At 41.9% G+C, this 25,958-nt stretch overlaps 1 protein-coding gene across 1 annotated transcript in view; it reads right to left on the reverse strand.

Moving 5' to 3' along the window:
- Positions 1 to 25,958, reverse strand: part of egfem1 (EGF-like and EMI domain containing 1) — a 66,561-nt gene that overhangs the window by 30,282 nt on the left and 10,321 nt on the right. The window contains exons 5-14 of the mRNA XM_071916376.2: positions 12,529 to 12,651; positions 7,713 to 7,835; positions 5,997 to 6,122; positions 5,273 to 5,395; positions 4,051 to 4,173; positions 3,319 to 3,456; positions 2,999 to 3,121; positions 2,532 to 2,654; positions 2,033 to 2,266; positions 1,747 to 1,875 (exon numbers count right to left, since the gene is read on the reverse strand). Of these exons, the coding sequence (XP_071772477.2) occupies positions 1,747 to 1,875; positions 2,033 to 2,266; positions 2,532 to 2,654; positions 2,999 to 3,121; positions 3,319 to 3,456; positions 4,051 to 4,173; positions 5,273 to 5,395; positions 5,997 to 6,122; positions 7,713 to 7,835; positions 12,529 to 12,651 (1,365 nt within the window). The remainder of the gene's footprint in view (positions 1 to 1,746; positions 1,876 to 2,032; positions 2,267 to 2,531; positions 2,655 to 2,998; positions 3,122 to 3,318; positions 3,457 to 4,050; positions 4,174 to 5,272; positions 5,396 to 5,996; positions 6,123 to 7,712; positions 7,836 to 12,528; positions 12,652 to 25,958) is intronic.

Raw genomic sequence — 25,958 nt, forward strand, 5'->3', positions numbered from 1 at the left:
TCTCATGATTACAGCCCAGTCTAGAGTTCAGACCAAAGACACCCATTAATCATGAAGCTGGATGGGAACAATGGTGCCTCGCTTTCTAACCCAGCGCTGGACATCCTTGGCCCCGGGCTGCGCTCTCGCTGTGGGCCCTGGCCTCGCTCCAGCAGCAGACAGATTGATTCCCCCGGTGCTCCTGTGTTCTGGAGCCCATAAACAAGCCAGCCTCCCACACGGAGGAGCAGACAGGTTTTGATGCATGGCCCGGGATAGATGCACACAGGGAGCTATCTCATCTCTCTCTAAAACTAGACCACATTTCAATGGATAGTTCAAACATATAGAGCTAGAATAGGATGCAATCCTGTGGGAATGAGCTGTAATATGTTACAGTGTGTGTGTGTGTGTGTGTGTGTGTGTGTGTGTGTGTGTGTGTGTGTGTGTGTGTGTGTGTGTATGGGGGGTAGAAAGGGTCACGAGGAGGAGACAAGACGCACGTACATACGCTTGTGTTATTATTTACTAAAAGTCCCACATGTGTGTATGTATGTCTGTGTGTGATTAGTACAACTCAGCCATGCATACGCATGTGTGACTCTTAACACACGTGTGTGTGTGTACGTACGTGTGTGTGCGCATCCTGCGACTGCACGTGCACACGCACATGTGACTCTTAACCCAGGCTTCAGCTGCCAGAAGCAAGTGAACACTGTTATCACAGAGGTAGGAGAAAACCAGCTGTTTATCTAAATGTGGACCACATTAATAGCCTAGTATGATTCATTATTGTTGTTTTATCTGTTAGGTTTTGTGCCATAAAAAAATACCTTAAGATGATGTTAACGTTAGTGGGTTCATGTTTCACCGTTTTTGGCTCTAGTGTTAATTTATGACTCAAAACAGTTTCTTGCAAAGATTTGGTCTAGAACCATAGGTGGTGGTAGCTGGAGAGGTGGGCAGACTGTGAACCCACCTTCCTTGGTAATAAAAAAGTATAGGTGAATGCCAAAACAACAGTGGGTGCAGTGGCTAAAACCACGTTTTTTATTATTTTGAAAGAGTATACTCTCATGAAGACACACTGCACCGCTAAAATGCTGGTTTAGCCCAATATTTCCATAAAATATATTTGTTTTGCATCAGAGCTATGAGTGCACTTTTCAACTTCCTTTTCTTCAACTTCTCTTTCTCTAACTGAAAATACGCTCTCATGCAAAGTAATGACAGCGTGGCCATACATCAAAAAGTGGGTTGCTTTCCAAGTACTTATGCAGCTCACAAACTCAGCACAGTCCACTCAACATCCAGGAAGTCCTAACATTTACTTTCTGATCTGATATACCTTTTTCATCCCCCATGGAGAAAATACTCTTTTTATGCCTCTTGTTGAAGTGCAGGGTCAGCCAGCTATAGTGCTGTATCCCTGCAGGAGGTAGGGCTTTTTATCATCTTACCATGCACTGACACATTCACAGGTCTGGACAAAAATTTGATTTTGCTAGTATTGCAATTATGTATTGTGAGCGGTAAGGCTCACATTGTGATCAGAACTCTGCATAGTCACAATGCACATATCACCAGGGCAAAGGCATGAAGAGGAAGACAACTTTTCCCACAAACAATGTGGGCAAAGTCGCAATGGCCATTTTTAGGCGAATTTGAGCATTAAAGTGACCTCATAACATGACATATTCATGATCAGATCTCAAGCATGAACAAATGTAACCAAAGACTATACAGCTTAACTACTGGTGGTCTTACTCTCATTGCAGATGATCCCGGTCCATCCAGGTGAGCATTGACAGCGGTCTCTGTCTGCACTACAGACTCCATTCACACAGTCGTTACAGCTCACACTGCAGTCATCCCCAAATGAGCCATCTAGACACACTGAGAAAGAGGGGAGGGTAATTACAGACAAATTGACAATTTTTAAATACTTTAAGGTCTGTTTTAATGTCTGAATAATGTAAAATGTCATTAAAATAATAATTTAATTTCTAACAAAGCATGCATGTTAGCGTCATTACTCGTGCCTGTGCGGTACCTATGTGGCTGATCAGTCTGAGTTCTCCTCGACGGTCTCTCTGGACCTCTCCCTCTTCATCATTGTCATAATCATCATCGCCATCGTCATTGTAGTACGGGGAGTGCAGGGCTGCCGTGTACTGCAGGAGCTGAGGAGGCCGGCGGAACAGCAGGTCCGGCAGTCTGTGAACCTCCAGCTCCTCCTCTTCTTCTTCTTCCTCCTCCTCTTCTTCCAGTTCTCTGTCATACAGAGCTACAGACACACCGTAGGAACTAAGGTTAGGGTGAATCGACTTTCAATTAGGCAGCTGACACTGATGATTCACTTGATCAACCTGATAACTGATGATGATAGTTCACAGACAATCAAGGACACTGATTTGATAAAATCAAAATCAATATTTGTTCATTTGAAACTACAGTTCAGCTGACAAATCAATTCTGTTTGCAACAAGATTAAATACAAACATTAATAAGAAATCCAGACTATGGACACCTGTAAGATAAATTGCACTCACGGATGCAGGCGTGCTGGTCCTGATCCAAGCGGAATCCCAGTCGACAAAAACACTCATAAGTTCCCAGAGTGTTGACGCAGTAGTGTTCACAGCCTGAGCTCTCTGTCACACACTCATCAATGTCTACCAAGACAACACACAGACAACACACAGCTGGGTGAATGACGAGGAAAAGATGATGATTGGATAATAACAACTGGGGCTTATGTTGTTATTTTATATAACTCAATGATACTTTAAGTGTGGACATTGTCATTAGTCGCAGGTTGTGTGTTTGTATGGCGGTGAAGCGTACATGAGAACTGTTTTGATGTCACTACTAATGCTGATGCACACATGGTTTTACTTCCGAGCAATCAGTAAGTAAATGTGCCTCGGAAATTTGTGTCTCACATAAGTGTGCCGCAGCATAGAGAACAGTGGACAGCACTGCACTAGGTAATGTGCTAAGAATCCAGCGCTCTGACCATCGCAGCCGCAGCCGTCTGGGTTCAGTCTGTGTCCGGCTCTGCAGCTGCACTCATAGCCTCCTGGGTAGTTCCTGCAGAAGTGACTGCAGCAGGCCTCACCCCTCTCACACTCATCACTATCTGAGGATGGCACAGAGATGTAGTTGGGTTCAACAGATGGACAGAGAGAAAGAAAGAGAGAGACAGAGAGAGAGAGAGGGAGTGAGAGAGAGAAAGAGACGATGAAACAAATAAATGCAGACTGACAGGCAGAAAGAACTAGAACCAGAAGGAGAATGAGATATAGAAAGAATGGGACATCAGGCTTCAGTACTTACCTACACAGGTCTTCCTGTCCCGGTCCAGTCGGTAACCTTGGTTACAGGAGCAGAGCGGGCCGTTGGTAGTGTGCTCACAGTGGTGAGAACAACCTCCGTTGTTCTTCTCACAGCTGTTAACTATCTCCATCTCAATGCCTGGAGGAGAAAAGACCAAATCCGCAACTACATAGATAGGCATGAAACTTAAGGACGATGCTACATGGCAATTCTGGCTAATGAGGCCAATTTTGCCCTATCTCAGTCTGGAAAGTACTAGCCACAGAGGAGAAGAGAGAGGACAAATATCCATCCATGAACACAGATACATTATTGAGAAGAAAGAACATTTCTTGTTGCAGTTTTTTTTTAAATATTCTTATTTGGTACAACTAATATGGCTGCCATGAACGTAGACAGGGCAATTTTTGATGGATTCTGCCACGTTAATCTTCACTGTTATCCAATATATGGCTGCCCTAAAATTTTGTTAATGTTTTCATGCAAAGGAAAATATGTTTCATGCATGAGCATTGCATGAGATGTAAAGGTTAGAAGGAAGGTTCCACAAAATGTGCTTATTTCTGTCAAAATGTTATCTAAGTTCTATGGCAGCCATCATGAGTGTATCAGCAAATAACCATTCAAGAATGTTTACCTGAAAGTGACGCTCTGTTTTATCCATTCTTATTGTATTGGCATTACACTAGATCAGTAGGAGACACATTACTGTGAGCTCATGTCTGTACTTACGGTAGCACTGTTTGCCATCAGCGCCGAGTTCAAAGCCTGGGTTACACACACAGCTAAAGGAGCCCAGCATGTTGACACAGCCATGGGAACACGTAGCACGGCCTGAACTGCACTCATCAATGTCTACAGGAGACATGGAACGCCACACACAGACGTGCAGAAACACACAAACTTTACATCAGCATAAGAAAGCCATCATGACAAAAAAGTTGGTATCACATCAAGGATTTGAGGATTAATGTGTTTAGGGATGTTGCAAGACAAAAGGATATAAATCTGTAGGTCATGATTACACACAGCCAAGGTCCTGACTATTCAAGTGTTTACGGATTTGAAATAAGTCTTCTTGTCCTCAGCTGTTTGACTGGAGTTAAGTAACCTGCTTGACCTTCACGCCAAGTCACAGTTTACTCACACGGCCAGAAATGCCTCTCTCTCTCTCTCTCTCTCTCTCTCTCTCTCTCTCTCTCTCTCTCTCTCTGTCTCTCTCTCTCTCTCTCACACACACACACACACACACACACACACACACACACACGCACGCACACACACACACAGAGTTCCAAGTCAGGGCCAAACTGGGCCAGGTCAGGCTCTTAAGGCTCTGACTGGGGGTCAGGATCTTGGGGGTCAGGTAGTCTTCACAGTAATGGGCTGAGAAAGGGACAAGCCTCTAATGAATGAGGCCTTTGTGTGCAGCTGGGTTTCTCACACTAGAGGATAACAAACCAGTCCCACTCACTGTTGCACTGTTAAACAAGCCATTAAAAATGTATGCTCCCATACTCACAGCTCCACAAATATTCCAAACCCAGTGCACCCATGATATGGAGTATTTTTCATAATAATGTAGCCAATATTTCCTCAGGCAAGATGGCTTCGCCCCGGGCTCAGTTTGCTCCACTTTCTCTTTTTCACCATAGGTGGAACATATGAAATGCTGGTGAGATGGATTATGAGAATAGTTTCCGACATCAACCTCTCAAATCAATATGGGGACTGTACTGGGGTAGATTTGCTTACTTAGGGGGTTTAGTATGGCTGTAACTTATGGGAAAATCATAAATGTCACTCTCTTAAACTGTAACACATTTCTGGGTAAGGCATTTTTCAGTCGGTCTGAAATATCCACTATATATAAATTTGTGTGTGTGTGTGTGTGTGTGTGTGTGTGTGCACGCTCAACACATGTCCAGTCTGCTTGTGTTATCTGAGTCCTCACCCTCACAGTTCTTGCCATCCCCAGCCAGTGTAAAACCAGGTCTGCAGCTGCACTCAACCAGGCCATCGTCTGATCGACACAGCTGGGCGCAGCCTCCATTCCTCTCCCCACAGGGCTCCCTCACTGACTCACAACACACACGCACACACACACACAGACACACACACACACACACAGATAAACAGATAGAAAGCCATACAGAGGCACACATCATAGACACAAACTCAAATGTACTTGTACACACTCACTCAGAAACACACATGTACAGACACACACACACACAAAGATGAAACAGGCAGACAATAAACCAGCAGGCCAGGTCAGCCCAGCAGGTGATTCATGACCTCCATGTTGCTGATGGTTAGTTCACAAGGACAGTTTACCATCCTCATATCCTGACCATGCTAACATCTAAAGCTGCCTCCTGCATGGACTTCTAACGCCTTCCTTCCCATTCAAAAATGGCATGGGTTTCCTATATTGTCGTGGGTCTGAGTATCATGTTCTGGCTGAAAAATCTTCCTTTGCTCCTTACATCTTCCTTCCTTGCACACTAACAGTAGCCACAATGATCTTCATTCTTGCCAAAACTTGGCCAAATTTGCAACATCAGAAGAAAATTACTGATCTGTTGTCTGTGAAGGTAACATGTATGGATTATGTTTAACTAAGGATTGTCAACAGATGCTTGCTTGGTGGGGACATCCGTCGGAAAATGACTTACATTTACAGTGCTTCCCATCTCGCTTCAGCTGGTAGTTCTTCCGACACTCACACTTGTAGTGATTGTTCCCCATGTCCGCACACTTATGCTCACATCCACCATTCTTCACCGAGCAAGAATTCACCGCTTGACAGAAAAGCAGACAAACAAACATACACAGATATACAGGTTGGTGAATGAGCATAAAAACCCATCGGCTGGTACCCATTTGAAGAAATAATGGTTGTAAAATTGTGAGCAATTATGTGGTACTTAAATGCCAAACTCACAAAGGGAGACAGATATAATTGAATTTTTGGCAATCTAAAATGGCTTTCACACCTCAAGCTCTGTGGCCATGTGATTATGGAAAACATTTGGGTAAAGGCTAGAAATTGGAAAATGATATTCAAGCCCGTTCCAATGGGTACCCCTGGTTACTTTCTAATGATCTTTCCAGCCCATTACTCCTATGATTTAATGATGTGCCAAATAAGAAAATCAGCCTTGTGCCTTCTGGGTGCTCTAAACACAGACATGATGACACAGACAGGCTGTAAAACTAAGGGAACGGCTGGCTTTTAACATTGATGACTTCAGCAGATACAATTAGAAAACCCTTTGACTCCATCCCTGTCCCTTACCACAAAGCTAGAGCTGGCAAATGGGAATATTAGCGAGAGAATTGAGACCATAAGCAAACAAATGTCTCAAAAGAGGAGTGCTGGTCTTAACCAAATAATGCATTCCGCTTGCCATCTGCAGCAGTAAAAAAAGAAAAAGCAATACTTTACCCACCTATCATTCCCCCTTGTTAAAACATGACAGTATTCCTCACTGGACATGGGGATTAATCAATGAAAGTCAGCAATTCTATTCTTAGACTCTCTATAATTACAGTCCCTGAACTATAGAGATAGGGAAATCCTACATTCTTTGATATATTATCTCTAAAAGAAACTACAAATCTGTGGGAAAGCCACAACAGAGTGGACTGAAGGCCAGCAGTGGAATGGTGTCTGGTACTCCCAAGTGTTCGCTCACATTGGACATGGCTGCTGTGGAAACATACCAGAGACACACTCTCCTTTTGTCAAGGTGTGAATCACAGTCAAGTCTCTCGGGACCCAACAGGCACCAGATGTTCGCGCCATGTGAGCAAGCCACGAGGCATTTTCACGCAGTATGGCAAGTCAGAACATTTAGAATGCATAGTGCCAGTGGTGGTGGTTGAGAAAATAGGTAAGGAAGTGGGTATCCCACATGCATATAATGTCAATACCCTGTAGGAAGCGAGTACTTCCAAAAAGCCGACTTTTCAAGAATTGGGATAAACTGGTAGATGTTTTTTTTTTACAATGCATTATATCAGTTTGGCTATAGCATGGAGACACTGTCAGCTGTCAGTTATAGAAAAATAACAAAAAAACTCTGTTTACTCTGGGTACTCTGTTTGTCCTAAAGTACCCTGAACAAGAGGTTTGTATACTCTGGGTGCATATTATATCTTTGATTGCACTCCTATGTTTAGGGACCAAACTTCTTAAATGCTTTAAAGTCCCACTTTTTAAATGTTTGCTACACTGTAGCTGTACTATACTGCAAATGTTTGCAAAAACCCTGCATCACAAATGTGGGAAAGATGCAGTGTGTGGGGAGGGGTGGGGGGGGGGGGGGGGGGGCTTCTACAATGGTTAGCACAAGTGTACAGTAGAAATATTTCTGTTCAGTGCTTACCAATACAGGTCCGCCCATCAGTGTGTATGCGGAAGCCTTCGCTGCATTCACAGTGATAAGAGCCCGGTGTGTTGACACATGTTTGCTGGCATCCTCCGTTGAGCTCCTCACACTCATTTACATCTGCACACACACACACACACACACACACACACACACACACACACACACACACACAGACAAATACACATTAAGAAAAGAAATCCTACATTTACAGGACAGAATAATTGTCTTTACTGTAATAGAGACTACTTCCATTTCCATAAAAGACAACAGTGCACAATAATAACAACCACTTTAGCAGACATTAAAACGTCAAAGACTGCCTGTCTGCTGCTAACTGTGTGAAAGGGCTAATTTACAAGCATGCTAGTCATGACCATGTCACAATTAGAAAGCCCATAAAAACGGCTTCTCTGCTAAAGCTCTCTTTTGTGTTAAATCATCTGTATGGAGTCTTGCTGGGCAATGACACAGACAGCAGTTTGGTCAGTGTGGGAAAATAATGCTTTAATGAGAAAGTGAATGAAAGCTGAAATTGAGTGGTATTTTCGAAACAAGACATTTATTGCATCCTTTATAGAGTCTCACATCCAGCTTTGAGATGGCCCAATTAAACATTCCATCTGCAGTGAACCGCCAATTTGAGGACAATGAAAACCCGATATTTCAGTATTACCACTGGATGTAAAAGAGCTAAAGACCACTTTAACATTTATGACTCTTTTTGATAATTCTTTTTTTAAATTTGACAAAACGTAAGTCTGGCTGAGAAGACATGCTGTGTGTTTAACTGTTTGCAGAAATCATGTGGTGTGCATTCAGTTTAAGTGTATAATTAAGCTGTGATTTATAAGGCCTACTCTCACTATGGCCCATTTTAATACTGATTAAATACTTACATTCATATTCATGGTGATGGGGTGGCTTGGTAGTTAGAGAGCCCATCCTATAACAGCCTACCTGCTCCAGGGGCACAACTCCAGATTAAACCCTGTGCTCTGACCCCTCTAAGAAAATGCATACATGTACACTACCAGTCAAAGGTTTAGACACACCTGATTGAATGTACTATGTTTTTCATTATCTTAAAGCCATTTTGATCTAAAGGTTTATGCTTAAATGCTTGAAATTTGTTTTTTTAGACAAATATAAATAGTGAAGTTGATGCCTATGTATGAATTTCTTTCCAAAGCCTTTTGCCTTTCCATCAAGGCAAAGGGCGGCCACTTTAAAGAATCTAAAATATAAGATAGTTTTGATTTGTTTAACACTTTTCTGGTCACTGCATAATTCCATTTGTGTTATTTCATAGTTTTGATGTCTTTACTATTATTCTAAAATGTGGAAAATAGTAAAAATAAAGAAAAATGCGTGTCCAAATTTTTGACAGGTAGTGTATGTCTGTCTCAGGTAAAAACAAAAATGAATGGCTTATCACCCTGTATGTAGTGTAGTATGCCAATTGAATGATTGTAATTCTCTAAACATATTCAATCAACATAATGTGCAGTCAGTTTCTTTTCTGGACAGGAGTCCATGTTTCAGAGAGACAGAGGCAACACAAGAAGACAACATACCTGAACACCCCATCCCAGGACAATCAGGCTTTACTACACATCTCACACATCTGGACAACAAATCACATTTCCTCTTAACCTCCTCCCAGCTGTCCTCTCTAACTCACAGGGGTTTTGCTGTTTGCACTAGTGATGACAGAGGAGGAGTGTGCAGGGAGGGCAAAATAGTAGTTTCATTTTTTCTAGGAACATTTGGTTCCGTTTATTCAAGCATGCAATGCTTCCACAGTTGTCCCTCACAGGTCAAAGCACTTCCCAAGTAGTGCAAATATTAGAAATCATTTTAAAAATATGCTTTGTGTGTGTGTGTGTGTGTGTGTGTGTGTGTGTGTGTGTGTGTGTGTGTGTGCGTGTGTGTACTGCAAACAAGCCTCCACACTTGCAGCCTCTCTCTGCACCATCACCTCTCCACAGTGTCCGCTGACAGACCCGTGGGAACAGCCCTCTCCAAAATGATCTCACTACTATTTTAATTAGCATGCCTCCAATAATAGGCACTAAGAGGGGGGTCAAAGTGGAGGCCTTTCGCCAGCAAAAGAACCCTTTTCAAAGTCTGCGCATAGATTACTGTGATCAGGTTAAAGGAATTAATATCCATTTGCCCAATTCATTTAGACATCTGCCTGGAATCAGAACACAACCCCCTGTGAAGGATCACATATTCATGAAGAAACGCTCCTGTCATTCTGACACACTGGCAACTATTGTGGAGGATGCTGAACATGCAAGATAATAGACGCAGGGGAGGTTTGTCAAGGTTAATATACTTATTGGTGTCCTCTTGTGAGAGGATTTCAATGGGACACACAATGGCTGCTTTTCACCAGTGGGCGAGGTTGTGTGTGTGGCACTCGGGGGTGGGGGGTGGGTTGGTGGGGTGCAGGGGGTGCAGGGGGTGCAGGGGGCATGTGGTCTGAATGCTGTCGTGTGACACCATCTGGCTCTAAGCTGAGCTGCTGAGCTGGCATCTAGAGCTGGACACAGTGGTAGATAATACAGACCAAACATTTGGGAGCGCTACTTGGTATCATGGCAGAAAGCAATCAACAGTTGGTCTTCAGAATGAGAAATACAATAATTGAATGTACTAAAAACCAAAGAGGGTCTAAAGAAAAAGTTAAAAACCTTTATTCTAAATTGTCAATCTAAAAAGTTCAAACTGACTGATGTATTTCAGCTCAAGTGAGCCTTGGTCAGGGTGTGTTGAGTTTAGCTATCATGACAGACACACCTTGGTTTTTAAATCGCAGTCAACAAAAGCAATGCAGAGAGGCAACTCAATGGACCCCAAGCTGTCAAAGGAAAAGGCCTCACTGTCCCCCACTTTCCAGGATGGGATACTAGCTCTGAGGGTCCCAGACAGACCAAAAACTCTCACAAAACTCTGTTTCTAAAAAAGGAAATCCACAGTTTTTTTTCTTTCTTTCTTGTGTTCAAAGCCAATCTCTCTGTCTTTCCCCATAAAGAAGACCACACATAGAATTCACACAGAAACCTGTAAAAAAAAAAAAAAGAACGTCACAGTTGCTGAAGTTGCTTCCGTTTGTCTTCTCCAGGTTTCAGCTCTCAGACACTAAATTATGGCGGAGTGACAATCTCCTGTGTCAAGGGTTAAAGGTCAGGGGCACCTGTTCACACCTGTAGCTCTGCAGAACAAATGGGCCTCAGCAGCCACAGCTAGCTCGGCATGTTTCTGTCAGTCCAGACGAGACAGAGCCGGCCCGCAGCCCCAGTCGCTGAGAAAGGCTGCTGTCTATTATAAACCTGTGTGGTCGACTCAGCTCCTTTACAACCAAGGCTAGAAAGTTAACATTCAGAGAGTCGACCAAGGCTGCAGAGTGAGAATTCAGAGGAAGAACAACTAAACATTTTTTGTGTTCGGTAAAATGGAAGACTCTTGGAAGACTTACTAACCAGGCACACAAGCATTTTGCACATCTAAAATATCAGGGAACCAGAGCGCTGATGTATTACTCTTTTCTCTTTGTCAATATGCATTTTGATGATTCAGTTGTAGAGTGCCAAAATGCAGAGGGAGATTAATCAAATGTCTTTTTCCTTTGTCCCTTCCTTCCATTTACTAAGCCAGAAAGTGCTATTTGGTGCACAGTATTTAACGCAAAGACAAAGCATGTCTTAACTTTGCAGCCTGTGCCGATTTATCCTGTTATTGTGTGCTGCATGCTGTACAAACTGCATTGCACAGATGAATACTTCTGACTAAAGAGATGGAAAATGGGGGCAGGGAGGGGGATGTTGAAGGTGACGAGGATGATGTCCAGGCCACAGATGGAAGGCACATAAGGGGTCGGAGAGGTGTGATTTTGATTTTTTCTCAGGACGTCTTACTTTTGACAATGATCAAAAATTTTAAAAAGAAACAAAATAAATGTAATGTTTCTGTTTTATCAATGTAAAAAAGGCAAAAGCTCTTAAGGTTTCATGATAAACTAAATGAGAAATGGGCTAACGTGAATATTTCAGTATCAATGTTGCTCCATTTTCACTAGAGTGAACCAAGCCTACAGGAAAATGATTGGCTTTAGGTCTGACTTAATATGGCATATGTTTAAAACTTCAAATCAAATGTAGGAAGAGGGGAAATGGAGACCGCTTTTGGTCTACTGTTACATTAGGAAAACTATTAAACTACTTTTAATTCACCGACAAAAAACACAATTTGTCTATTATTCTTCCACCTGATGCCAAGGTTCAAGCACAGTCCCAGCCTCAAAGAATGCTGAAATTATGTTGACCTCATTTGCATAATAGGTATTATTAAACTGCGTGCAGAATTGGAGACAGCTGCTTGTGCTACTCTTTTAATGCATGGTCATGTTTTCAGCCCTTTTTAGTGTGGATTCACAGCACTGAGGGAGTCAACTTGGGCTTGAGGTAATATTGGCTTCCACTGAACACTGAAACAGAAAGTCATCACACATACACTTGCCATTCTTGCGCTGTATGTGAAGCCATGTGTCCATTTAATGCATGTTTATGTAAGTATCGTGTGCGTTTGTTTGGAAACGTGAAGGGCATTTTAAACACTGAGTTAAATTACTTGAACATGTTCTAAGATAAAGGAAATTCTGAGTCTTCTTCCATTCATAACTTGGTGCAGGAAGCTCCAGCTGAGCAGAAGAAAGCCTGCAGGGATGCCAGTTTATTTACAATCCATTTAAAAAACAACCTCTCTGTGTTTGTGCAGTCCGGCTACATCCAGATGTCCATCTTACCTCGACATGCCTTGCCGTCTGGCCCCAGTCTGCTGCCCTCAGGACACTTGCAGTAGTAGCTGCCAATGGTGTTGCAACAGTAGCCCTCGCAGCCGCCTTCATTCACCTCACATTCATTAACATCTGAAAGCAAACGACAGAAAGGGCAGTTTTACTAAAATAACGCATGGTCAGCAAAACACTGCGACCAAATCAATTGTGAGGACAGAAAGGTTTCTAGCCTCCTTTCAGCTGAGGATTTCCCCCCTGCGTTGGTAAGGTCTTTCTCTCTCAGGCAGAAAGGAAGTCTCTTTTAAAAACTTTTACTGAGTTTATTTTCCCTTCCTCACTTTGTAGATCATGACCCAGCAGTCTCACAAGGCTTTCTCTGTGACAGCGGTGCTTTGATGTCAGTGAACTCCGGCAGATAAAAACCGAACTGTCGTTACTGAGTCTGTTGCCCATCTATAGGGGCCAGTGGTGAAGACAACTGTAAGCAACAGGAGACTCTGTTGAGAATGACTTGCATCTTCCCACAGGTTAACTCACCTAACTCATGGATTGATATTCAGAATACCTTATATCCAGACCAAAACAGTCCAAATCTTTGCTACCCCATCACTTCATAAAACAGATGCCAGTACTTAAACACAGTCGTTAGTTTGCATCTGAATCTAAACAGCTATTTCCAATTAGGCCTTCGATGTTGACCCACTCTGTAGAGCATGAGAACCGTTTTCATGCTCTTCCTCCCATTTTCCTTCTTCTCTCCTAGGGTGAAATGGTTTCCAGCTTGGTTCCTTGTTTACCCCTTGTACTGCAGTAATAAGCCCGCAGGCCCCTTGTTCTAGTAATGTATAATGATTCCTATCAACTCTCTTTAAGAATGAGGTTGTGCATCACCACCAAAGAATGTCTTTAAAAAGGATGTTTTACTATTCTATACATGGAGCAGCAACAACACACCGCTAATATGATCAGGCTGTGACACGAGAGACCGCAATATGGCTACAAGTGTTATTTTCATATTAGCTTGATCAGTGGGTAAAACTTTATAACAGCCAAAGACTAAACTGTTTGCTTAATGTCTTTGTTGGTTTTCACAAATTGTCAAAAGAGTTTTGGGCAAGCACTGTTGCTTTCTGGTTTCATATTTGCAGTCATATTCAAGCAAAGAAGAAAAACAATGGGGTTTATTTTGGGGCTAAACAGGATTTTCGTTTCTTGTGTTCAACATACGTAAAAATGAAATGTTAGACTGTATTCTGATTTAAAAGAATTACTCGAGCACACTGGTATTCTTGCTTCTTTACATTTTAGGTAGAAAAAAATGTTTCGGTCGACTATTCAAATCATTAATGTTGAGACTGTATTCTGATTGTACCACAAGCATACAATACTGTAGGCTGATCTTGAATGCCTAATGCCTTTAGATGACAACAGTTGGGTAAAAACAGTGGATCTGTTTGGTTCAATGGGTGGAGCATGGCACTGACAAGGGTTAGGGGTTTGATTCCCACTAGGGCCACACTTGCTGAAAATGTATGCATCAATGTTACTGTAAGGCACTTTTGATTGAAGTGCTCACCGAGTGGCATGTATGTTAAAAAAATCCCTTTCTACTAGAGATACAGTATTCCTATGTATGTCCAAAGATGTTTGTATGGTACGCTGACTTGTACTGCTGTTAGTTCCAGTCCAAGTGGTAGCAATGTGGCCAAACAGTTTCAGAGATGACACAGCGTTCTACATTTGTGTTTTTTTCTTGAATAAACTAGAATCCCTGAAGCTGGATTAACCTTGAGCCTGTCAGCATCCCCATAGCCAAGAGATGGAGAGAGGGAAATGCATTCCGCTTCTGGGTGGACGCTCTTTGTCAAAGAGGAAGAGTAAGGCAATAGAAGGGAAAGGGAAAGTTACTTAGTATTTCGTCCCCGTCTGTTAAAATATTTAACGTGACCCCTTAGCTGTACATGGACCAATAGTTTGTTTACCTTTGAATTACAGGAAATTTCAGAAACAGAACTTGCAAAAACTATTTGCACAACCCTTCTCCTTCTCTAAGACAGAAGCCAATGTTGTTCCAGAGAGAGGGAAACAGAGACGAAAACAGAAGTAGAGAGAAGGGGGGGGGGAGAGAGACAGAGAGAGAGAGAGCGCAGGAGGGGAGTATGCTCTAATAAGCTCTTTGGCAGCTTGTTTGTGTAGATTGATAGCACATGACAAATCAAGGTCTCCCTATAGAATCACAGTGTATTCGACTACAGATAGTTACAGAGCGCTGTCCAACCACAACTGCCTATGGCTCTTCTTCTCTCTTCTCTGATGACCAAGGAAGTACACCTGATCATTACCAAGCCAGTAATTATGGTTTTTAGCATTTGTTTCGGCCTTGTGAGCACAATAGTAGCAGTATCAAGTCCCACTCCTTAAATCCCCCGGTGTTCAAGAACTTATGCAAAGGTTAATCTAAAGCACATACAGCTAAATGCCATGCCAAAAAGCATAAGCCATCACAGCCATGCTCCAAAGCCCTTCTGGTGGAAACATGAAAACAATTTCTGGTTTAGGTTGTAACATGCTACATGAGTAGGCTCAGGACAATATTCTCCTGTTGGACCATTCAGTGTGTTTGCAGCCCTCTCTACTATGTGTTTTATCTATTTTTCTAGCCAAGAGTAGGGAAGACACCCATGGAGCAAAGACAACTAGGCCAAACAGACAAAAGGGTATGAAATAGAGTCGGCCCGTGCTGCTCAGATAAAATGTATGGCGATGTCTCCTCTGCTGTACATACACGCACATGCATGTACGTAAAAATACAGTGATAAAGTATGTGATAAAATAAGGATAGAGCCAATGCCTGATAATGGCACTGAGTTACACAGACAGATAGATGGAGGATGGAGACAGAGAGAGGGAGAGAGAGAGAGAGAGACAGACAGTCAGAGACAGACAGAGACAGACAATCCTTGAGGGGAAGATTGTACCTATCTGACCATGTGAGATGCATCATCAACATGCTGGTCTGTTCAGCTCAGCTCATGACTTCACAGTGTAGGATTAGTGTAGCACATAATTGATGGGAAATGCACAGGAGGTGAGTTTGGATCAGTGGTGCTGAATTTTTTATGACCGAGCCATATTTCCAAGAGATCCTCCCAGTGTTTTCACAGAGGAAGATTTGAATGCTCAAAGACACAAATGTGCCTGCTCTGCAGTAATTAATGGTTTGTTTGGTGAACTGTAATCCTATATTAAGTATCAGTAACCAAGAGCACAGCAGATCAGGGTAATAATGCATTGGCAACTTTGGCAATGGATAGGAGCAGTAATGCCTTTAGCACGAATAGGGATTAGACACAGGGAAAGTGACACTGATCAACATGAAAAAAGGTCATAATGTGGCGAAACGACCCACCTACATCACCTAAAACATTGCCCATGTAATCGGGCCTCAAGGACAATCTGTAGAATTCTGCAGGACCTCAGAAACCAAGGATGGGTCGCCATATTTTCATATCAGGCCACACCCACACTTGATTTCTAGGGGCAAACAGGGTTATCTGGGTCATCTGGAGAGACACACTGTTTAGGATTTTCTATAGAGGACACTAGAGGGTGCAGATGATTTTAATCTAAGGTTTAGCTGTTCACCTGGTTCTAGAGTCTTTGTACATTTCTTAACTAGGTTCTTAAATTGGAACATAAGGAGTAATTCATAATCTTGGTAGAATTGCGTATACACAATTTTTTTGAAGATTTCAATCAAATTCCCAGCAAAGACCTCTTGGCCAGCGTTGCCCTGTCTTGACCTATATAAGCCTGTGCTCATATAGTCCAGCGTTCAGCACATTCCTCTTGACTAGGGGGGGGGGTCTAAGGAACCCTTTACCTACCCCTTTCTCTCACTCACTCACTCACTCACTCACTCACTCACACACACACACACACATGCACACAACCCTGCTCTGCACTTTTCATTAACTCATAGAGAGGTGACATGGGCCGTTGACCCCAAGGCCCTGCCCTCTTACACATGCCCACTTTGATCCCTCAACTCCTGGGAACCCTAATGAGCTCTCCATATCAGCTCAGGGTCGTTTGCCATCATCATCAAGGAGCCAAGCAGAGAAAGACACCACAGTTGGAGCCAGGACCATTCAGTTAGGCAAGGCCTGCTAGAAGGTTTTGGATGGGATGGTGTTTACATGGCAGGAGGTCATACATTGTCCTCAGACTGAAGTGTAAGTGATGCCCAGCAAGGCATCAAGGTTGTCTCTTTCTGGCCAAACTGCAACACCAGAACTCATTATTTTTTGCAAAAGATATTCATAAACATTACCCTTATTTTAACTGTAACCTCAAAGGAAACCTTATACTCAAACCAAACCTCAAATAGAGACAAAAATCCACACATTTTTGTGATCAATTTTCAGAATTTCGCTATTTTCGACTTTGTGGCTTGGCCTTTAATTGAGAATCATCAGTCATGGTCTGCATCTCTGGCCTAAGCTGACAATCAACAAATTCTGAACATAATGCTGGGGTCAAATGAATGGTTTTACTTAAGAGAGAGAATAGCTGACTTGTTAGTAAGATGACTCTTGGACCAAACCCTCAAGAAAAGATTTAGCTATAGAATTTATCATCATTTGAGAGACTTGAGGGATTGGGCTATGAAGACAGAATGAAATATAAGTAGTTTTACTAAACATAGGCCTAGCGTGCATGCGGCCAAAAACACACCGCAGTGGTTTCTATAACAAACAGTGCGCGGGAGGTGAAGAGTAGAGTTTATTAGTACCATATAGTAGATTTATAGCACGGTAATTATCACTTTTCTCTGGATCTAGAAATTACTACAGGATGAAACTTCAAAACGAAAATGCCAGTAAAATACGCAGATGGATGCTGCCTCAGGTCCAATCCCAACAGAGCAGTTAACACAGCCAAGTCTGTGTGTTGGTAGAGTTTGTAATGCACAGTATAAACTTATCACAAGTAGATAAGATGTTTCTCTGAAGAGCAAAGCTAAGACAATCTAAAAAATACCCTCATTCATGTACTGTTGTAGGAATTGTTGATATTGTTGATATTGTTTAATTTTATCTGAAGCCATTTGCTTTGTAGTACAATATAGGATTTTTGTGGAGTAAAGTAGCTAGACTATGTTGGGTCTTACCAAAGCTGATCCAAGGCCATTTGTCTGAAATAAACTCGGGCTTATACTATAGGAGTAGGCCAAGGGAAAGGTGGGATGTTAAAACAATAGTAAACAAGATTAAATTAGGAAAATATGATGGAAAATATGATGCAACCATCTTTGTGGGGCTGCTACTATAGACTCCTACTTTCCCTGTGATCCAACATGGAATTGTTTGGAAAATCTTGCTGCAAGTTAGATGCAGGGTGAGGGACTTATGTAATGGCTTTCACTTTATAACAAGAATGGATGGTATCAGTACACACATGCAGACCAGTAGTTGTCATTTGATGGGGAGACGAGTGGTCGGAATGGAGATTAATTAAAAAACAGGCTGCCACACTGCTTCAACAGGTCATTGTGTGCTTGGCTGCTGTTTCTTGTCCTCTGCTGTTCTCTGTTCATCTGTTAACTGTGAGCCATACCACAGTAGAGAGTGAGGTGTTTTTTATGGAAGCCATCCTGTTTGACTTTGAATCTGAACAGCATTGCTCTTAGCACATCTTGGCTTTAAGATCACCACTTCTGCCCAGGTTCATCTGTCAGACATTATACAGGCCACCCACATGCATGCAATGAACACACAAATGCACAGAAATAAAGACAGACATGGATACACACACACACACACACACAATAATTTCTCTAAATCCCCACAGACCAGTCTGAGGTCACACACTCCCCCAAGAAAAAGGTCTCAATAGACAAAATACAGCATTATCAAAACAAGTCGGGGCCTTTTCCCTAATGCAACTTAACGCTACAACCATCTTTATTCCCTTGGCTCGTAATGAAGCAAAGATGCTTTTAGCACTAAGGTGCTTTTGGGAAACTTAACCCAGGTTGCCGTTCAGCAGTATTTCTAAAGCTTTTTAGTCCAGAATACAAACACGAAATGCGGTCTCTTGTTCTGGGACACCAGATTATGAAAACATGTGGAAACCCAACAGAAACAAACCTCTGACCCATTTTCGTTCCCAACCCATAGTTTATTCAAAAAACACAAGAAACACAAGATCATAAAGCATCTTGTGACTTGCTCAGACTACAGCACACCCACTCCCTTCACCTTCAGGTCCCCTGATACCCAAACACCTGGAGGCTCTTCCTCGACATTCACCAGTCCTCACTCCCTCGTGTGGCCTCTCAGCCTCTCACCTATATATCTGGATCATCAATCTCCATCCCACTGATGGACTGATGGAACAGATGACACACACCACTTACCTCAACACAGAGTCATCCTTTGTAAGTTCTTGAAACATATTTGTCTCCTAATAAGTATTTCTCTCTCTCTCTCTCTCTCTCTCTCTCTCTCTCTCTCTCTCTCTCTCTCCCTCTCTCTCTCTCTCTCTCAAACACACACACATTATTACATAGACATACACATTGCCTGCTAAAAAAAATCCTTTGGATAAGGCCTAACACACACCTCTGGGACAGTGTCATATATTTCCAATCTATTCTTTCTTTCACATTCCTTGAAAAAGATAATGCATGAAGCAATTGGAAGTAAATGGAAAGTGTCTGTCTCCTGGTAGTTTATGAATGGTGGTGATAACGGCTTCCCATCAGGTAGTGAAGAGAGCAGACGGCTGTTTGAATGCTCTTGTGTCCTGTGCAGGCGAACATCAGCCACCGAGGCCTGACTCCTGCTTACCTCATTAAGTGTTATTGACATTGCTTGTACTCTACAGCACACCCCCCCTTTCCAATCCCTCCAAGGACCAGCTCTCTTCCTCCCCCTAAAGACCAACCTGTTTGAAGCACACAAGCACTAAATAAATCAGTAAACCTACAACTATGTGTTTGTGCGAGTGCGTGTGCATGCGAGTGCAGGAGTTGTTCCATTCCCCTCATGTTAAAAACATTAAAAAATGCAAGTCAAGATCAATAAATGAATCAGCAGGCCTCAGCTGCATGGCACGTCACTCAACACCGTGCAATGAATGTGGAAGGCTTAGATCTCAAAACTCAGTGGTCGAAAGTGATACCCGAACCTGAAGTGATTTATCTCCCTCTCAAGCTGGACTTTGAGTCTCAGAGAGGAATGATTTGTATTTCCTGCATTCTCTAAGTCCTTATTCCCACATTTCTATTGTAGCAACTTAATGGACACAGGATAGTAATGCTACTTACCAAAATAATGAGAACTTGCCTGTTATCATAGCTTCAAAACAATTAAACCCAGGACTTTCCATGCAAAAGAAAATGCTAAGATGAGGATTCCTACCACAGATATAATATAATTATCATGAGGGAAGAGATTTTAGATCTGTCTCTGAAAAACTATTTCCCAACAACAAGCACTCATTTTGCTAGGTGGTTTATTCAGCTGGATACAAATGATCACAAATGATACACTACCAAAATCTAAATCTAATCTAATCTAAACGGACAAGAAAAATTATTTTGCAACTGTAACATCCTCTCTGCAAATAAACCTAGGGTACAAATGAGAACTGACATAATAGGAAACATCCTCTGATTGCTGCTTTGGACATCAGAAAGATTAGATATCGCTGCAGTGCCAAATAATAAAACTGTGAAATCACTGCTCTTTGGCAGTGGGGAGGAACATTTCAGTGCTGAGTTCAAGTTCCACTTGACCTGACTATGCTCCACTCTCCTCTCCCCTTTCCATTGCTCCATCAGTTCTTTGCATTTTTTTCTTTTGGCCTTAGTGCAATGGAACTGTGCTATTGCCTGTGATACATTCATTATTCTAATCTGCATGTTGAAAATTCATGACACTTCTGTTAATAAACAAGCACATAATTTGTGATAAGCTGCGACCTATTTGGCTCTATGAAACCAACTGCACCTCCCCTGCATTGCTGTTTTGATGTGTCCCCTTTTTTCTATTTCTTGGTAATTGTTGGGGTGCAATAGGTGGCATGCACAAGGTTTGATGTCACATCTGTATATTAGGCTTGGGTTTGAGGTAGAGACTAGGAAATATATTTCAATGTTTCCTTGTTAACTGTCAGAGCTTTTATTTTTTTTAAAATAGGAGTTAAGAGAACATAATTTCTCTTGTCAGTGCAACTTTGGTATCAATGGATATGAACAATTAAAAAAACTGCCAATTAGGAAAAGGGCAGGGGCTTAAATCACATTAAATCAACACATATTTCTTTCATGAGTCCAACAAGCCGCCACTTATGCTAATGCAATTTTAGGATCAACAAATATAACAATTAAACGTCAGTGCAACCTGGGGTTCAATAGATACAGATGATCAAAAACAGCCAATCAGGAAAAGGGGAGGGGCTTAAATGACATCACAAATCGATAAGGAAACTCTCTCCTGAGTCCAACAAGCCATCTCTCATGTCAATGCGTGTTTGGAATCAATAGATATAGATGATGAAAACCAGCATAACTTTTTTTTTACATTTTTGGGACAGACAGAAATCCACTTGCACTCAGTTGCAGTCCGATAAGTGGAGCCTAACTCCTCTAACTATCCAACAGTATGCAATGTATTTGTTCAGGGACAGTTTCATTCTCTGGAGGACAGTCTTCTACATGCAAAATCAACAAAGTTTAGTTCCATGTAGTAGTGTAACAAATGAATCACTGGCTAAAAATGTTCCAGACCACTTTAAAGTCGCAAATCTTCTAAATAAAAGTCTCTATCCCTTGGGATATGTTTTGGTGCTTATTGGTGCTTATTTCTTTAACATGACTGTCAAGATACATTGACAGATATCTTAGGTAAAGAGTAGGAAATTACCATGATAGAAAATGAGATGTACTTTCTGGTTATTTTAGAGAACATTTTAGCAGATGACTGAATGGGCACATCAAGTGCTGTTAGGAAACACACAGGATCCTGTGAACTAGACTAAAGGTCAAAGGTCATTCATGGACAGCTGAGGGAGCTTTGAGGAACCTGCCACAGAGAGGAAAGTGAGCTTCAACAATCAGCTCAGAGGGAGATAGAGAGGAGACAAAAGTGGGATTGTTTTCAAGCTCTTGGATTGAATGAGACGGACAGCTAGCTTGAGAAAGGGACATAATCAATCATGGCTTTCAACATTACCTGATGAAAACTATTACAAAGAATACTCATGGTCATTAAGTCCTTATTCAAGAGGATATCGATAGATTAGTCATGCATACTAAAACTTAGAGGTTGTAAAAGTAGACTACATGTGTTCCTTTATCCTATTATAGCCTCAACTCTCTCTCTCTCTCTCTCTCTCTCTCCTATCTCTATCTCTATCTCTCTCTCTCTCTCTCTCTCATTCTGTCTCTCCTCTCATTGCATATACATTTTGGACCACATGGTCGCGTGCTACTACCACCTCACCCCAGCAGCTCACATGTTTCCCATTTGTTCCTTCTACACAGAATTTATGCTCTAATATAATAAGGATTTTCAGAGAGTATATGTTTGAATCAGATTTACCGAGACACTGCTTCTTGCCATTTTCTTGCTGTGCACATATTTTTCCCCTTTCGTTTTTTTATAGCGTCAATAAAACTTAATTTGTTTTCTCACAGTGCGGGACAAATGACTTGAATGATGAAAACTGGGTGCTGCTCTGCTTTTGTAAGCACACGCTTTCACCCCTTGGATACAGGCTGCTCACTTATCCCATAAGCTGAAGCACATGCATCACTTAAGCTGAGAACTGAGTTATTGACCCAAGGAGATACAAATGATCTTCTCACGCCAGTCCTAAACAGAATTCCAGTGATCACCACAATCTGACTGAGTGTCCCTCTGTATGGAGCCATGACCATAAAGCAATTAACTGTTCAAACGTTGCAATTATAGTCCAACAAATAATGCCGAATATCATAAAATCCTTGTACACCTGGGATGGAAAACCATTCATGGGCTATAATAAGCATCCGAAGAATACACATACAAACTGTATATGAGGGTCAGGCCACTGGGGTGTATAAACTCTGCACATCTATTAATCACATATTCAAAAGTACCCCTTTACTCTGAGAGTGGGTTTATACTACAAGATTTCTTAAACTAATTAAGCAATTAATCTGCCATTCCTGACAAATTTCATAGATCATGATGTTGTGAAAAAGCATCTGAAAAAATATGACATGGAACCTTTACCCGTATCATCTTAATTGGGTGTAATGTAAAACTGGAATCTGCCCTAAATCTGGTCAAAATCATGTTGTGCTTACTTGCCCTATCTCCCTAAGAGCCTCTGTCTAGTTAGACCTAGTACAGCTGGAAAGGCCATTCCTGTATGGATAGGACAGATAATGTTTTACACAGAAATACAGAAACCGTACTGTGGATTCATATCCCTTATGTTGTTGACTTAGACAGACACTTAGACACAAAGTTTTGAAGTTACGGGACAATTTGGCACCTCGAAGCAGGGAAAAGACTGAGGGCTTCACAGACATGGATTAAGCATAATTCAAGCCTAACACGATTTGTTTCTGTAAAAATCACCATTGAAAATTAATTTTAATCTTGGACTAGGCTTAATCCATGTCCATAAATCAGGCCATGAAACAAGAACACCAAAGACAATATGTGAGTCTTTACTGGGTTTCCATTATTTCTCAGAAACACCATGCTACACATGCACTCAGTTACACACCTTCACATCTGCATGACACTCTGGTCCATTTGGCCACTAAGCAGCTCCACTGGTGCATATGTTAACTACCTTGCTCTGAGGCACATTAGTTGTTGAAATAAGGGAAACTGTCATGCACTCCCTTACCCCAGAGGAGGCCAGCTGGGGGATCCACACCAGTGACCTCCCTGTCACAAGCTTATTTCTCTTCACTTCAGGCTGCTGGGAATAGCCAACACAGCCAAGTTCAACCAGGATGAGCTCCATTAATCAGAGACTGATCGGATGCCCCACTGCTACTGTAGGAATCTCATAGCGGAGCCTTGGGTGCACATGGTCAATCACACAGACCATTAGCCCCAACCCACACAGCATTAACCTGGTAAACAATGGTGCCTTAATGCATTTGGAGAGACGAGGGAGTGCTTGTTTAGCATGTGGGAACTTCCCTGCCATATGGCAGCCATTATGGCCCTAATGAGCTTCTTCCTCTGATAGTAATACTAAGCATGTAGCACTCGGACTGCCCAGGGTGTTTGCCTGTCAGGCAGCTACCTTCAGGCCTGTGTCTGGTCTGTGACATATGATGCCTTGGTCCACTCAGTCAATGGCAGCCTTGAGGAATGATAACAGGAAGGGGAGGTACATAGAGCTTAAAGAAAGCAACATTAGCAAATGTCCACTGAATTTCTCAACTTTTTGCTATGACAGAGATTTGGCCACCTACAGGAGTCAAGAGCCACACCAGACTTTGGAGTCCTGGTTAAACTAAATGTTCATTGTTCAACTGCTCTGCTAACTATGAAGCCTCTCCTTGTGCATGTTGGATCTATGTACATCAACCTTATTGTGGTGGAAACAGCTTCACTCGAGTCATATCACCATTGGTCACTTAAGACTTCAACGTGTTCAGCTTCCTGTCAGTAACAAAAACACTCTGAACCAAGAACATCTGTGACTGACATTGTGTGTGGACAAAAAAAAAAACCCAATATGTTATTGTAGCTTTGGTTGGAACAGTGAGCCACCTGGGCTTTAAAATCTTCCCAGGCCAGGACAGTGCTGACTCTGCTTCTCACAAAAATTCTCTGGCACATTGGTGGCCATTCAAGTTTTTTTTTTAATGTTTTTATTTTTTTCAGTTTCAACTGAATACTTGTATGAGGGTTCTTATTTCATTGGTTAATGCTCAGTGGTTCAATAAGCTGTCAATTAAAGCCTGCGGCCATTACTGGAAGGGGTGGTGGATGCTGCCAGAGGCTGCAGTGGCTTTTAACTCAGCTTTGAATAACTGATCATTACCCTGACTGCCTTCAGTAATATCTTCAAAATGTTTTTAATCATGTACAGATCTGGGTGTCTCAAGAAAATAATGCCAAAATTAAACTACTGTTTACTCAGTAGGGAAGTTCACGTTACACCAGACTGGCCAATGTTAAATGGATCTGTCTATCTTTGGAGGCTTAAATTGTTAATATAGTTTTCAGTGAACCTTTGCAGCAACCTCTAATAAAAAGAACAAGAGAGCTGCCAGCCAAAACAAAGACCAACCTGTCAGAGGTAATCATAAGGTCCACACTGCAGTTCTTTATGAAAACAAAGCACATCATGACATCCACACTTCTAAAACTTCATCACCACAGGCGCTACAGACCAAATTTCTGTTTAAGAAATCTTTGAAAAGGGACCAAAACAAACAATAAAGCCTGCCCTCATTACAACCAGATGGTTCCCATTATATCTTAATCCAAAACACAGTCTGCAGTATTGGGGTACCTTTGACACAATTCAAGCCCTTTAATCTGTTAACTAGGCCTTCCGATTAGGGCCCAATATCCAGGCAGTGTCAGGATTAAACAGTTAAAACCAAAAGAGTTTGGGACATAAATGTTATTGCAGATGAGATTATGTCAACTCCTTATAATTTAGCAGTGAACCATAGCAGTCTGTTTAATCTGTCCTTTTGTCTCACTGCCAGAATAATACTGCTGAAAGTAGTTGTTCAGTAGGCTCATGTTACTCAGGAGCCAAAACAAAGCGCTTGACCTGGAGCTCTGCAGTGGCACAACTGCAAAACTCCATGGAAAGTCACTGATTCTCAGAGAGGATAACTTCTATGCATGTTAAGTAAGTTAGCTTACGGTGGAAGGACCGTTCCAGACTTTCCAGATCTTATAAAGACATCACTGTTGTGGGAGTAACCGTGGGAGCAACTAAGACATGGTTTTTCACACCTCATTCGTCAACTTAATTGGGCCTAACTATACTTAGTTCAAGATTTTTGCCTAATTATTCCCAGCTAAGGTATTCCACAATGTTTTTGTCGATCAGGGTGAAAATCCTGAGATTGAGTTTTTCTCTCAGCTTTGTTTTAATTGTACCCATACACAAATTTGACTTGGATCTTTAAGCTTAATTAATTCCAGAGATCAGGGTGAAAATCCTGAGATTGAGTTTGTTGCTCAGCGTTGTTTTGATTGCACCCATACAGAAATTTGACTTGGATTGCATCTTTAAGCTTAATTAATTCCAGAAATCTTAAAGAAATCTCATAGTATCTTCCCATTTTGAATCGCAAACTCTTTCACAGGCTCTCTATTTCAGGCTCATTGCAGGACCAGCCACACCAATAAAATGAATCCTGAGGAAATATCCCCATCTGTCCAGTAGAA

Source organism: Centroberyx gerrardi, chromosome 6 (assembly GCF_048128805.1).
Source record: "Centroberyx gerrardi isolate f3 chromosome 6, fCenGer3.hap1.cur.20231027, whole genome shotgun sequence".
In the NCBI taxonomy this organism is placed as follows: domain Eukaryota; kingdom Metazoa; phylum Chordata; class Actinopteri; order Beryciformes; family Berycidae; genus Centroberyx; species Centroberyx gerrardi.